General features: G+C 42.0%; 2 protein-coding genes across 4 annotated transcripts in view; one reads left to right on the plus strand and one right to left on the minus strand.

The window, feature by feature from the left end:
• The window catches only part of fcsk (fucose kinase), an 86732-nt gene extending 86361 nt beyond the window's left edge, over window positions 1-371 (minus strand). For both annotated transcript variants that reach the window (XM_084334348.1, XM_084334347.1), the window contains exon 1: window positions 169-371. In XM_084334348.1, coding sequence (XP_084190474.1) covers window positions 169-250 — 82 coding nt within the window. In that variant the 5' untranslated portion in view covers window positions 251-371. The remainder of the gene's footprint in view (window positions 1-168) is intronic.
• On the plus strand, window positions 81-14819 carry LOC311244702 (calmodulin-like protein 4). Of its 2 annotated transcripts, XM_084334350.1 has the most exons (5): window positions 152-206; window positions 1932-1962; window positions 5245-5385; window positions 10767-10955; window positions 12999-14819. In XM_084334350.1, exons 1-5 carry the CDS (start codon window positions 186-188, stop codon window positions 13094-13096), a joined length of 480 nt encoding a protein of 159 aa, XP_084190476.1. In that variant the 5' UTR covers window positions 152-185; the 3' UTR covers window positions 13097-14819. The 2 variants fall into 2 exon arrangements, with proteins under 2 accessions (XP_084190477.1, XP_084190476.1); XM_084334351.1 differs by lacking the exon at window positions 1932-1962 and having other exon boundaries at window positions 81-206.
• The last annotated feature ends 1305 nt before the right edge of the window (window positions 14820-16124 follow it).

Below are 16124 nucleotides of genomic sequence, written 5' to 3' on the forward strand. Positions count from 1 at the left end.
GGGCTACGTTCCTGCATGATGGTTAACCCCTTGCACATCGCAGTCACGGAAGGGGCTACAATGCTACATGATGGTCTACCTGGCTACCGGCTAGTAAACATCACAAGTTCAACTGTGTAGAAATGTGGAATATCAAACATGTGCACCAACATCAACGAACCAACTCACCTCGTTGGAAAGCATCAATGCTGTCTTTATGCCGACAGGTCAGTATAATCACCGTCCAGCTAAATCCATGCCATTCTGTCATATTATTAGTTAGTTACAATGTTTTCTGACGCCCTGCAGTAATGCTGCACAAGCAGACCATTTGATTTGAGGAGCAGAGGAAATAAACGAGCTATCAGTTCAGAGTTCTCCTCAACATAGATTACCCCAGAGCCCTATACCCTAAACACTTCTTCTTCTTCTTCTTCTTCTTCTTCTTCTTCTTCTTCTTCTTCTTCTTCTTCTTCTTCTTCTTCTTCTTCTTCTTCTTCTTCTTCTTCTTCTTCTTCTTCTTCTTCTTCTTCTTCTTCTGTTATATTTCCGGCCTATTGGACGCTTCGTTGCATAATGACTGCCATCATCCACCAGTGAGGATAAAATAACGGTAAACGCAACGCGCACACAGGACAGGGAAGAGGAAACGCACGGGTTTGAAAGTTTGTAGGCGAGCTGCTAGGTGTGTGTGTGAGAGACTGAGAGTCGAGACATTATAGACAGTCCATTAATGATTATTATAGAGCTAGTCTAGAATTTGTTTAGTTTATTTGTACTTTCACTTTGTATTGGATTTTGCCTGAAGAGAATCGCATGTCTTGCGTGTCCCAGCACGTTTTGTTTGTTTCAGCGATCACCCCACTCACTCACTCACTCACTCCGTTAAAATAAGTGTTAAATACCGGTGATGGGAGACTCATGTACTGACACTATATCGGTGATGATGGCTGTTGGAATGTAGAGCTACCGGTATTTAACACTTATTTTAACGGAAAAAAAACACCACGTTACAGCACCTTTTTAAACATTGTGTCCATTTCCAGCTATATAAACAGGCAAAACATTGAAGGCTCAGCTTCTTCCCCCAGGCCATCAGAGCCATGAACAATGTACATTGAGTGCTCAGAACATTGAACTGTCCACACACAAGCACACATGAACACACACACGACACGCACACTGTGCACGCTCACACACGAGCAGCCACTTAACACTTTAACATGAGCGGGCACACACTCATGTCGCACACACGCACACTTATGGCCAAAGGAAAGGTCACTTTAAATTAGAATAACAGGAACAGTGTATTGCACTACCAAAGCTAACTAGCATGTCACACATGCGCTGTAAATAACTATGTACAGATACCGAGATGTCACTCCATGTTACCTGCTATCTGTTACTGCACAATGTTGTTTCTTCTTTGATTCTATTATATGTACCACTGTATTGCACATCGTTGCGGGCAAGACCACCCGCATTTCATTGTATACCTGTATGCCGTGACAATTAAAACTCTTGACTTGACTTGACTTGAATGAAAAGGAAGAAACGCCGAAATAAACGGCCTACATTAATAACATATCTCTCTTCAATATAATACATGCGGAATAATATCAATTTATCGGTTCTAACAAAAATTTCACATGTTTTTTTAATGTTCTGTTTAGGCTAATGGTAATATGCATGACCAGCACTAGCAGTGTCCCAGTGCATTGTTCTCAATTTACAAGACGCAGTCGGCGGCCGGGTGTGTTTCTCTCACTGTATATCAATTTCGTGGACAGAAGGTGCTGAGTACTCACTGTATACAGACTACCTCAGTAGTGCAGCAGGGCAACCATGGTAAGTGAACAAGTTACAACTAAGTAGTCTGAAGTCATTGAAGCTCGAGGTTAATTTGAAGTTACCGTCGTGTATACTTATTTGTATATTTGTCTCTATTGCAGGCAAAATTCCTAACGCAAGATCAAATTAACGGTAAGGCAGCAGGCCGTATGGCCAGTAGGTCTCTGGATGCGCAGATTATTGAAAAACCATTTGATTACTTTTGTTCACTTTAATTCTTGGTCGCATATTGTTTGATACAGCTCCATGTCAAGACACGATGTATTGGTGTTAGTGCTTGTATACAGCCAAGTTGATAGATAAGTCAATGTTTGACTTCTATTTTGACACGCTGATCAATTCAAAACGCCAGTGACCTAAAATAACCACATCTGCGTTATATGCCGAATTTTCAGGAATCAAACATGTTATTCCAATTCCTATGGTCTAAAACAGTCCAAACATATTAGTACAAATAATTATAGTACATTTTCTGTTTCAGAATGAGAACTATATACAGCTAATTTAGATATACAAGAAAAATATTCTTTGCGTCCAAAAAAATCAAGTCTCCCATTAATTGCCAATGGAGCAGCTCCAGACTTCATACTTGATGACATCACACGTTTGAGTCTTACTTCTCTGGTTTCTGGCTCTATGAGAGAGTAGCCCGTGCATGTTCACATTAAACATATTGATTGAACTTTGCTGGGCTATTTTGTTCAGTTTTGTTTCTAAATTATTTTAGGGCATACATGGGAAATATGTATTATTAAAATGCCAAATGCCTACAAAGGATATAATATAATAATATATATAATAATATATTATAACACACCACCTCTGCATGAGGGAAAAGTGGTGTATTCTAATAAAAAATAAAACATGGGCAGAATGGAAAAATAACATATTCTTACCCCTAGAGGGCAATGTTGACTTATAAACCCTGGTATAACTAAACATTAAAGGGGAACTATCTTATAAATGGCCTTTTGAGTGTTTAGCATTGTTTCCTAGCTATGTGAACTTATATTAATATGATCTATGTCTCAAAATTCTCATATTGGCGCATTCTTCCAATTCTCCTCTCACAATATTCACCCTCACTGAACTGAGTCATTTGAAAATGTGCGCGATATGTGATGTCAGAAAGACACCGCTGCATGTTAATGAAGAGGTGCAAGATGAGCTGCACACAGTTCTGCTGGCCAGGCTGCCTATTGCTTAATGACATGTCATGAGTGCTGCTTTTGCTTCCGCGTTTTCCCTGATTGGCTGCGCCATGCCCCGCGGCAGGCGCGGCAACCGCAGAGCAGAGCGGCAGAGCGAGCGGAGCGGCAGAGCGAGCGGAGCGGCAGAGCGCGAGCGGAATTAGGTAACCGCCGCAGGAATCCGCCATGATTTTCATTCGGCGCTTCAGCTCACCTGGCATAGCAGCGGTCCGCGGTCCTGCGGTTCGTTGTTGACGAGTTCGAATCCCATGAATTTTTTTTTTTAACGTGATTTTTTTTTTAACGTGTATTCTTTCGCCGGTTAAGGTTAGGCATGGTTAAGGTTAAGGTTAAGGTTAGGCATTGTTTCGGAGTTGGTTAAGGTTAGAACGGTTAAGTTTAGGCGCTGTTAAGGAGCTGGTTAAGGTTAGAGTTTGTCAAAGAGAATGGCAATATTCTTTCTATGGTTAAGGTTAGGCATGGTTATGGTTAAGGTTAGGCATTGTTTCGGAGTTGGTTATGGTTAGAACGGTTAAGTTTAGGCGCTGTTAAGGAGCTGGTTAAGGTTAGAGTTTGTCTTAGAGACAGCCTATTTCCGCACTGCCGCTCTCCCGCGTTGCCGCGGTCACATGGTCAAATTGTCACATTCTTGCACTCATGACCTGTCATAAAGCAACACGCGGCCAGGCTCAAAACGGCTCGAGATCTTGAGGTAGAAAAATGCTGTTTTTGAGGACTTGATTAGAAATACAAAACAATGAATAAAAAAAATATATATATTACAGAGGTGTTCCATAGACTCACAGGAATTGTGTAAAAGTGCCCAAATAGTGAAAGAAATAGTAAAATAGTTCCCCTTTAAACTGAAAGAAAACAAAATTCTGGAATGGAACTGCACATCCTCCACAAGCACAAGGAAGGAACCCCATGTTTTCTTAAACCTGGATGAAGAACCTCTCTGAGTACATCTTATCTTTTCTAATTTGATAAATGGTAAATGCCACAACGTGTGCTGGGGCATGACCAAAATATGTGCATATATGTGGCTGGAGCCGGGTTTACATCTATCACAGATGGGTTCAATACAGTCACATATTTTGTCTAATCTAACTTTTGTCAGGTGTACACGATGAACAATTTTGCTTTGTATCAGCCCATGTCTTGCACAAGTAGAAGAAGAATGAACAAGACACAGAATGTTATCACAAATGTCATCTGAGATTGGGTATAAAGTTAGGTTTTAATAAGGGTTAGGTTAATGGTTATGGTTAGGGCATACAGTTGGGTTTTAATAAGGGTTAGGTTTTAACGCTTATGGTTAGGGTATAATGTTAGGTTTTAATAAGGGTTAGGTTAACAGTTAGGGTTATATGGTTCACTTAGCGGTTATGTTTAGTGTAAGGTACAGTAACAGTGTGGTTATGGTTTTGGTGAGGCTGTCAGAAAAGTGTCGAGGTTAAAGCACTCACCTACCAACGTAGCACCCTGAGTTCAATCCCTGGCAGGTGAACTTTTTCTGAAAACGTAAAAAGTTTACATTGTTTGAATATGTACTTATTTGTAATACGTATACACATTGTACGATACGCTACAATACGTATATATATATTATTATTTTTTGGTCCACTTTTTCTCCTATTTTTTCTATTTTTCTCCAATCTCAATTCCATTGTGCCAATTCTTCCCTTCCCTGTCTTGAACGTTGCTCGCCTATGCCCCCTACTGACTGGTTGTAGGGAGGATAGAAGCCTTGCATCACGTGTCCCCTCTGGTACACGAGGAGGCAACCTGTCGCATCTTTTCACCTGCCAGCGCGGACTCTCATTGGCGAGGTGTAACGTGTGGGAGGCTCACACTACCCCCGCCATTTCCTGTCTCTGCTGTGCAGGCATCCCCAACACGCTATCCACAACGTCCAAATTACCACCCATCGACTTCCACCCGCTACCTCTGCCAATTGAGTTAGTATGATGGCAGCCGGAGTCGACAGCCGGAGTCGAACCCGGTGTCTCTTGCGTTGGTGACGAGCGCAATGTCCGCTGCGCCACCCAGCCGCCCAAGTACATATATTACTTATAAGTTATAACATAATGTACATTATGTAACTTTTTTCCTGTGGTCGATGGTGCTTTATTTACATATTCTAAGCGAGATCAGGCTGTGATGCCATATAGAGAAAAACTCAACGTGTGTCAATTAATCATTGTCACATTTTAACTTGCAGAATATAAGGAGTGTTTTTCGTTGTACGACAAGAAGCGGCGAGGCAAGATTGAGGCCAAGGATGTGATCACCGTCATGCGATGCCTGGGAGCAAGCCCCACCCTCACTGAGGCCCACAGGCACCTGCTGACTCATAAGATAGGTACACTGGTCTGTGTGTCTGTCTGTCTTCCTGTTTGTCTGTCTGTCAGTCTGTCAGTCTGTCTATTTGTTTGTCTGTCTGTCTGCCTGCCAGTTATTGAGAGTACATGACTTAGAATATTGCTACCAGTGATGTCATCAGGGACATTGAATCCTTGTGTTAATTACAGCTACATGAAATGATGTATATGGAAAAATAGCAACACCGTTTTATCTACAAATCAAACTATTCAAGAATGAATGTGAATTTATTTTTTACCGTACTTTTCGGACTATAAGCCGCGGCTTTTCCCCCCATTTTTCGGACCTGCGGCTTATATAACGGTGCGGCTTATATGTGACTCAATGTGACCAAACCCGAAAATGTAAAAATCTAAATATTGCTTTTTTGACTGCATTGAAATGTTATTTATCTGTTCCCTTATTTGCTAAACTTAATACAACTTGTAAATGAGTTAATTCTTGTTATTTGTCCGACAGTATTGTGTCCCAATGCTAATTACATATGGTAATTAAACATTAAAACACCTGCGGCTTATAGTCCAGTGCGGCTTATACAGTATATGTACACATCATTCAATTTAGCTGCTGCGGCTTATAGTCAGGTGCGGCTTATAGTCCGAAAAGTACGGTAAATAGCCAGAAAAGAGGGTGGCTGATTGGCGCAGTGGGCAAGGCGCTCACCACTAACGCAGGATACGCTGGGTTCGAGCCCAGCTCTCGGCGTTGCTACCGGCTGGCCGGTCGTTCATACTAACACAATTGGCAAGTGTTAGAGGGGGATTGGACGTTGTGGACAGCGACTCCTACAGGTCGGTTTGGTGACGCCGGTGCTGCGGAAGCAGGAAGTAGCGGGGGCAGCGTGAGCCTCCCACACGTTACTCCTCGCCACAGAGTTCGAGCTGCTGCAGTGAAAAAGATGCGACAGGCTGCCTCCTCGTGTACCGGATGCAAGGCTTCTGTCCTCATTACAACCGACCAGTGGGAGGCATAGTCTAGCAACGTTCAAGACGGGAGGGAAGAATTGGAAACACGAAATTGGGATGGGAGAAAAATAGAAAAATGGGGAGAAAAAGTGGATACAAAAGAAAAATAGCCAGAAAAGCATAGGTGCACTCTTAACTCATTCATCAGCACCAGCTATTAGACGGAGCCCGTCATAGCAAGGCCACACTTTAAAAGATAGGAGTGCGTCACCTTGTTTGTAGAGCTATAACTATATTCTATATTATAGCTATTGATACAATACTATTGCCCATTTGACACCACCTATTTATCGTTCAATATGTGAAAAATAATGAATTTTTCCATCCATACGTTCCCGTGTTATACCGTGGTGAATATAAGTATGGTTTTAGAGTGGTCTGGGGTAATTCCCGAAATGCTGAGTTATAGACTTATACGTTAATTCTACTATAAACGTTGCCGTTTCTTGCCTGTACACGCTACTATTCCCAAATCACATCTATGTCATAGGTATTATGTTTCATCATGAATGCATGAAAGGGGGGGGGGGGGGGTCATTTCTGATTATTTCATTGTCAGTAACGGCATTCGTATTGAACACTAAAAATGCTTATCAGCCTGATCGGTATAAAAGCATTGCACAATCAAGCTAAAATTGACGTCAGATAGTCCTTACCTGTGATCGGGAGTATTCCAAAAATAATATTCCAATAGTTTGATCGCCATCTGGTACATCCGATGTCCATTTGGTCCACGGCATAACCCACCACAACATATGGATCAGGGATATTTGACGCGCTTCAATGGAAATGGAAAAGTGAGACCGGAGACATTTGGCCGTTACACAGGCCAAGATACAAGGTTACAAAGGGTGCTCGATACCGCCGTCTAGCTGGATGCGGCCGGTATTGCACTTTGGCGATCTCAGACTCATTCCCTATGGTAACACCAAGGTCCCTGGATGAATAATGAATACAAATATAGAATAAAAGAAATAACGATGAAAACCCGACTATACTCAGGTCTGGCGCTGAACGGTTGGCGAGTTAACCCGACTTTACTCGGGTCTGGCATCCATTGAGTTAATTAATGCCAGATACCAGTTTGTGACACAGGGTGCAGGTGTTAATATAGGATGAGCTGGTGAAGATCAGATGATGTCAGGCCAGGTGGCAGCTTGACCTAATTGAAGCGGCTCACATTTCCGAGCTGCAATAAGATCAGACACTTGGGGCTGTCAGTGTCACTGATAGGAGCCTTTCACTGCCAATACCATTACCAATTGGGTGTACAATTGTAAAGGGGAATGCCACCCATTTTAAAGGGGATATATTGGACACAGTATATTTTTCCTGTAGTTTTATGGATTTGATTGAGGATGATACTGGTTATGGTTAACATTTGAATTTCAAACAATGAAAATGAGAACCTGTGTATTCCAAAAAACCAAAGCACTCTTAATAATGTTAAAAAATCCCTTTTTAAATCCTTTTATTGGCAGGTCCAAAATGGAGGATAAAAATACGCAATGAGGATGTAGCCCACATGATGCACCCTTGATGAAGGCTATAGTAGGTAGGCCGCAACATATGTGCGTTTTTATCCTCCTTTTTGGACATGCCAATACAATAAAGACATACAATAACATCTACTGTAAGTTAGAGTGCCTTTGTTTTGTGGAGTTCAGCAGTTCTCCTTCTTTATTATCTTTGATCTCCAAGCTTTGTTTCCTAAAAACACCTTCACTCCATACAGTGAGTGTCTGCTCTTCTATAAACATACACCTTAGCCTACTAACTCTATACAACTTAGCTGAGTCTGTCTGCTCTTTTTTTTATTTATTTTTTTTGTATTTTTCTCCCATCCCAATTTAGTCGTTATGCCAATTCCCTTCCTGGTCGTTGCGCGCATTGCCCCACTGTCGGCCTAGGGAGGGTGTAGAACTACCACATGCCTCCTCCGATACATGTGGAGTCAGCCAGCCGCTTCTTTTCACTTGACGCTATTTCCCCCCAATCCCCTCCCTGCAGAACAGGCGCCCCGACCGACCAGTAGGAACCGCAGTTTACAATGACCAGGACACATACCCCGCCGGCTTCCCACCCGCTAACACTGCCAATTGTGTTAGTAGGGATGACTGACCAAGCCGGAGGTACCGCTGACAGCTGGATTCGATCCCAGAGTCTCTGCGGTGGTAGGCGAGTGCATTCTCCACTGCGCTACCCAGCCGCCCTGTCTGTCTGCTCTTCTATAAACTTACACCTTACTGACTATATACAACTCGGCTGAGTGTCTGCTCTTCTTTTTTTTATCTATTTTTTCTCCCCATTTTCTATTTTTCCCCCGTCCCAATTTCGTATTATCCAATTCTACCCTCCCCTGTCTCGAACGTTGTTAGACCATGCCTCCCACTGGTCGGCTGCAATGTGGACGAAGCCTTGCATCACGTGTCCCCTCCGGTACACGAGGAGGCAGCCGTCGGCGTCGCATCTTTTCACCTGCACAGCACGATCTCTCAGCGGCGAGGAGTAACGCGTGGGAGGCTCACGCTGCCCCCGTTGCTTCCTGATTCTGCTGTACAGGCGCACCAACCGACCTGTAGGAGTCTCTGTCCACAACGTCCAATCCCCACCCACCGGCTTTCCCACCCCCTAATACTGCCAATTGTATTAGTATGAACGACCAGCCAAGCCGGAAGCAACGCTGAGAGCTGGGCTCGAACCCAGCATCTCCTGCGTTAGTGGCGAGCGCCTTGCCCACTGCGCCACTTTCCACCAAATGTCTGTATTTTCAGTCCCAAAACATGTGTGTATGGTCACCAACCATACCACATTTTCTCCAGCATTTGTTGGTAGACAAAAGAGAGAAGACACAAGCTGTCAGCAGAGTCCTAACGAACCACAATTTAACCTTCCAATCAAATTATTTCCATAACTGGCTCCCAATCCCCCTGTGACAATTGGAGCATAATCTTCCCCGTCGTCATCGTCCACTATTTTAGTCTAGATGGAAACATAGGTCCACCTGCATAGTCTGGATATTTTTTTCGCCACCTGTTTTTTCTTAATCCTTGAAGTGTCTATTTTAAGATTTGAACAGGTAACAGGTTGAAATAATGTCCTGTGGGGTTTGTTTTTAACCCTTTATTACACCTATCCTGAACGAAAACCTGAAAAATTAAACCGCATCACTTTTGAAGTTAACAACATATAGAGACGAATTAAAACATTTCCCCAAACAAAATTGACCCAAGGAATTCAGTAACATTGTTATTTTTAAGATTCAAACATATCTTGATTCTATTTCAGGACAAAAAAATGCAAAAAAAAAAGATAAATGTTTAGATCACATCTCTATTTTCCCACTTTACTCAAATGTAGTCCATCAGATGAGATCAATTTGAGGTTAATATTGGAAATGCTGTTATGCCCTAAATATTGTAGATTTTGTGTAAACAAGGCCAAAAGTGGAAGACTATATGTGAAAAGGCTAATTCTTCCTATAGACAAATTAACACATTTTCCTATACAATTTGAAATCCAGTGAAATATGTTTTGTTAAGGTTCAAACAAAGTACTATTACAGTACATCTTCTCTGTTGGCACACCATTAAAACCTAAACTACTAATCATCATCATCAAAGAGATCGTCAGTCTATCTCTCCAATCTCTTCCTCCTCCTCATCACACTCATACTCTCCATCCTCCTTATCCACTTTATGTTTTGCATAATCTGCCTCCTTATTAAGAGCTTCTTGCTCTTCTGACTCCGCTTTCTGGGCCAGTACCTCAACAAGAGAAGGAGGGAGGATGGGTCCAATCGTCCAGACAGGCTCTAACACCCCCTCATCCATCATCTTCTCCCAGCCCATATCCTGATCATAGGGTTTGGGCATCTCAAATATTGGCTGGTCTGCTCTTTTGTAGCAGGCAACTCTGAAGTTGACTAATTGTAATTGTATTCAGCTCCATTCTTTAATATTTAGACAGTCATTTATCGTGTCTAGCATTAGCTTTTTTTTACCCCAGTCTGTGAAGCTCATTATTCTACACATAAGCCTTAAAGATATGAGCCCTTTAAGAATGTTATTATAGTTCTGTCTGTATCTGTCATCACACACCATTCTCTCCAAAAGCCAGAAATCAGAGAGAGAACCTTTACATGTGTGATGTCACTTGGATAAAAAATATGGGGGTTGCTCTACAGAAAAGCATTAGGCACAGACTTTGTGAAGCTATAAGATATTGATGCTATCGCTGTGTCATTTGACTGGTATCACTAACTGAACCAGAATGTAAACCATATTTTGAGTGTAGGAGCTCAAATAAACAATGCATGGGCCTCCATAAACAGTAGCTGATCGACTGTCTATGCACTCCACATCAGACCTTGTTGATGAAGGCTCTTCTCTGACAGATAAGGGTGGGGAGCTGGACTTCTCCACCTTCCTGACCATAATGCACCAGCAGCTGCAGCAGGAAGACCCCAGGGAGGAGATCCTGGAGGCCATGAGGAATGCTGACAAACAGCAGAAGGGCTACATCATGGCATTGGAGCTCCGCACCAAGCTGATCTCTGTGGGGGAGAAACTCACCCACCAGGAGGGTGAGGAACAGTGTATAGGATTATAAGAAACATGTGGTTTATTCCCTCAGATATCATGATTCATGACCTTATTCATCTATGTTTCTTACACTATTATATGTTAGATTACTGGTATGTGGATTTAATGTGTTAGGAACCGGTAACAGGTAGGCTCAAATGCACAACACGGGACGGGAGACAGAGGAATGTTCAACCCCGAAGGGAATTTAATAATACGTTGCAAAAATGAATGCACACCAGTGCGGTGTGTGTGTGTGTGCGTCTTGAGCCTGGCGGGTGGGTAACCGTGACCGGTGGGAAGCACGGGAGTGAAGCTGTGAAGACAATGGAGAGAAAAACGGGGTAAGTCTTCACAGCAAAAACGAGGGGAAGCACACAGGAAAAACACGAGACAAAAACACAAAGAAAACATGAGACGTCAAAAAACACAAACACAACGTGAGTAAGGTTAACACTTCCGGTGCCAACAGCAGAGGGCGCTGATGGCCCTTCAGCGCCATTGCTTTATCCAATGTAGGATAGGACTTATTTGCGAGTGCTTAAAATATATCAAATATTGGTGCTCCAGTAGCACACCATATAGCGAGCTGAGTCGCGAAGCGGTCGCCCCGGGTTCGATTCCCAGTCCCGGTGGCCATTTGCCGCATGTCATCCCTGCTTCTCCTTCCATTCTCCCTTCATTCTGTCGGTCCTGCGTGGCCAGAAAAAGCTGTGAAAAACGCTAATAAAGATAAAAAAGATATCAAATATAATAGCAATAGATCTAAATAACACGGTGATCGTCAGTGAGTTGCTTCCAGTCAACATGCATGAAACAGATAATTTTTTCATACATACATTTCCGTTTTATACCGTGATGAATATGAATATATTTCTAGAGCGTTCTGTCTCATCTCAATAAACTCCTGCAAATCGAGCTTCAATGTATTTCGTTAGAAATCGTGCCATTTGTCGCTTGATTTTCAAATACGCTAGATTATCGGTATTATATGTGTCATCATGGGCGAACAGAAGCGGGGTCTGTTGTTCCTCCTACTGGTCGGTACAAGGGAACCCTGAAGCCTACCACATGCTTCCTCCGACACAAGGAGGTCACGCTGCCTTCACCATTTCCTGCCTTTCGCTGAGCAGGCGCCCAGACCTGACGCTGTCCACAACGCCAGATTACCACCCATGACTTCCCTCCCCCTAACTCAGCCAAACGAGTTAGTATGACGACCGGCCCAAGCCGCAGGGCAATGCTGACTGCGGGAGTCGAGACCGCAGCCTCTTGCATTGGTGACGAGCGCAATCTCCGCTACGCCACCCGACCGTTTTTTTTTTTTTTTTCTACTTTTTCTGTGGATTATTTTGTGAATAAATCTCCATTATGCTTCAATTACTGTGTGTTTATTCTATAGCAATAAGGTTGGGTGAATTCGGCCATTTTATAAAAGACATTACACAAATCAAATCAAATGTATTTGTAAGGCCCGACAACACACGTTAATGTCCCCATGGGCCGGACACGTCTTCTTTAAACAAGTCAAGAAGAAACATAACAATAAGTCAAGAACAAAACAAGAACACCATAAGGTCTAACACATTTTAAATAAAAGCTAAATAAATGAATGAATGCAAACACTCCCAGACATACCCCACGCAAAGGTAAGGAAAAACTCACTAAAACCTAACAATAGGAATAAAATGCACCACAGGCAGTCGGAGATAGGGGGCGGCGCAGAGAGGGTCGCAACCTCCCCGACATCATCGCGGGACGTCCAGCACTCCGGTCATCACTACGAGACAGCCGGAGACAGGGAGACAGGAGGGCACGCAGAGAGGGTCGCATCCTCCCAGACTACACCACTTGTAGTCATGTGTTATAGGAATTAGATCATGCCTAGGGGGGCCTAACAACCACCCCTAGGCATGATCTAATTCCTATAACACACTCCTGCAACGTATTAAAGATCACACTAATATATTTGTAAAACAAAGTGTGTATGATGGCCTCCATGTGACAAGTGTGATTAACAGCTCAGATCATCCTCTCTGCTGCAGTGGACGAGCTACTTAAGGGGACAGGTGTAGGAGCTGATGGACGGGTCAACTATGAAGAGTTCGCCAAGGCAGTGACACTCCCCCATGCCAAGTACTGAGTCAGAAACCAGGTGGAAGAAAGATGAGGTCATTGTCATCACACCCCGTCTGTCAGAGAACAGCAGATTGCAGTAGTGGACAGACGGAAGCCATTGCCAGGTGATTCTCATGCAGCTGGACTACAGATAATGTGGTCAGATGATTGATTGAATAGTTTATTGATTTAAATTAATAACACATACAATTTAACAGGTATACATATCAGCCCACCATTTACCAATAGGATTACAAAACACAATAAAGCCATAGGCTTGTTTCCATTGTGGTCCTTCATCATTGGTGTCCGTGGAGTCATGTACTGGTGTGTGGACGTGGGTGTTTGTAGTGTCTGTGTGTCAGGATGTGTGGTACTGTATAGAATACCATGATCAGAGTCTGCGGGTATGCATGGGTGAGCCCGCCATGCCTTGCAGACAACTTACAATCAATTGATCAACTATTCAATACTAGTATTAATACATACATAAATACAGTAATAATCCATTTGACAAACAATAAAAGAACAAAAGGAGAGACTCATAATATAATCCCTTTGTTATCTACTCCCAGCTTCTGTGTCCTCCGTTTCCCTGTGGTTCTGTTTCTTTGTTTTCTTTGTTTCTTTTTTGCCTATTGTCAGCGACTTTGGGTCTTTGAAAAGCGCTATACAAAATAAATGAATTATTATTATTTAGTGGATATTGTTAGGGTGAAGGGTTAGGGAATGAATGTTCGTCAATGAAATGTCCCCACAAGGCATGAAAATATGTCTGGGTGTTGGGAAGGAGGATATGGAATACATATTCACGTAACAACCTACATTACATTTCAATAAACCGTAATATTATTGTACATTACCAGTGACAACAGCATGCTTGTAACAATGGCTGATTGGTTTAATTGACCCCATTACAGTTTGTCTCATTATTTCCCTTTCAGGCCTGTGATAATTACCAACTAAATTCTCACAGTCCAATAGCTCCCATTTAGTTTCCTAAGCATCTTTGCAGTCTTTTGTCATGGGTTGTGTGATGAATGATACATTTCACGGTCTATTCATGTCCACTCAGTATGTATTTATTTACCCTTCACTGATTACACTATCATTAAAACGCTAAGTGAAACAGAATGCATCTATAAACAGAGCTTTATGTAATATTTACACGAATGTTTTTTATGAAAGATAAACAGCCCAAATATCTTAATTTAAATAATTGAGTACTTTTGGTTGTGTCTGTTTGTTTGTCTGTCTGTGCCTCCTATCCGTAGCTGATCTTGCATACTACTGGGCTGATCAACCTGTTTGCTGCGCACACTGAATATAGCCTAAAATAATGTCAATGACAACTATTTTATTTGAATTAATGTACACCTTTTGTGGATGCATACACAGGAAAGGCTATACACAGTCATACGACTGTTACTCCCTTCTCATCCCATGGTGACCTTGTTGGGAGAGGGTCTGATGATTGGCTGACAAGCAGCCCCCAGGTGAGGCAGAAATGGACACACCTGGGCTTTATACGAGTATAAACACACTAGTATCCACTTTGTGAATGGTATTTTACCCAAACCTTTACCTGTGTGGCCACTGGCCATTGGATGTTTTTGCGTGTGGGCATTTTTCTTTTTACTATTGTTGTATGTACCGCCATTTTGGTTGCTCCTTTACTCTCTCAGGGCTAGTAGCCAGGGTACTGCCCAAACCACTCTACTGGCTGCTATGAGATTTCCTATTGTGTTTTTCGCACTTTGTAATACATTTCCAAATAAAGATTTACCTGTTACACCTTCATTTGTTGTCCTGCTGTGTTACCATGTTGGGAACCTGTACTATTTACATGTCTCTTATATGTATAGGTCAAATAAAATGAAAACCCAGCTGTCTATGTGTTTGTGTTAATTGGTTTGGGTCTGGGAGTGGGTTCATCCTGTCATATTTATGTTCTTCACCATTTTATATCTTGCCTACATATCCATCCACCTATCCATATACATATACACACACCCACATGTACATACCCTACCTCGATATAATCAGATATATTTGATCTTATTCATACAGGCGGCTAGCATTTCAAGCATCTGCACTCAATATTCCATTTTACAATATTTTATGTTATCATATCTGTTTTGTGATCCTTTTCCATCTTGACTCAAGAAGGGCATGAATCAAACCCTTTACAACAGACTGCTAATAAGAATCTATCACAAAAGTGTATTTACAAAAATACCCCTACAAGGGCGTACCGAAACAGCTTTAGTTTTAAAGGTGCGCTATGCATTTTGGCAACAGCAATTTGTTTACATTTGCAGAGCCTGAAATTGGTTTACAAAACATATTATACATATACATAATATTTGTCAGAAATCCAAACAAAATAATTTTGAGGCACAAATTAAGCCTATAGGTCAAATTCGACCCTCCACAACATTATTTTTGGCCCAAAGAGTGAGTATTAGATATTTTATTTGGTATATTTTGATGCAATTTAACTATCTGAAAAGGGATTTTCAACTTGACTATTATAAAAGGTACAAACAATGTAAGAAATCAGCCAGTAGGAGTGTTTGTTGAGGGCATATAGAAAAAGGCACAGCAAAACCAGGTTTGCAAAGATTAAATGGCCCAAAATCTTCCCTTCATAGACTGTAGGCTTGCCCGCTTTGGTAGTAAATCAAATCTTCCAAAAATACTTCCAACATAAAACGGTCCAAAGATGCAAAGCAGTATACTAGGCCTGCTGGTCCTTGTTCAGTTGTAACAGTTCAAAGCAGTATACTAGGCCTGCTGGTCCTTGTTCAGTTCTAACAGTTCAAAGCAGTATACTAGGCCAGTTGGTCCTTGTTCAGTTGTAACAGTTTGACTTTTGGCTCTTCATGTCATAACGTTTGGGCCCCACTGGCCTAGAATATACTTCAATGAATAGTAAATAAACATAGAACAAAAAGTTCAGAAATTTGTGTTTGGTAGATTATTTCTGTTGTAACAATGCTTCTTGGCAATACATTTTATACCGTTAGAAAGCCTGTTTATTTACCTTTTAA

Source organism: Notolepis coatsorum (genome assembly GCF_963971535.1).
Source record: "Notolepis coatsorum genome assembly, chromosome: 18".
In the NCBI taxonomy this organism is placed as follows: domain Eukaryota; kingdom Metazoa; phylum Chordata; class Actinopteri; order Aulopiformes; family Paralepididae; genus Notolepis; species Notolepis coatsorum.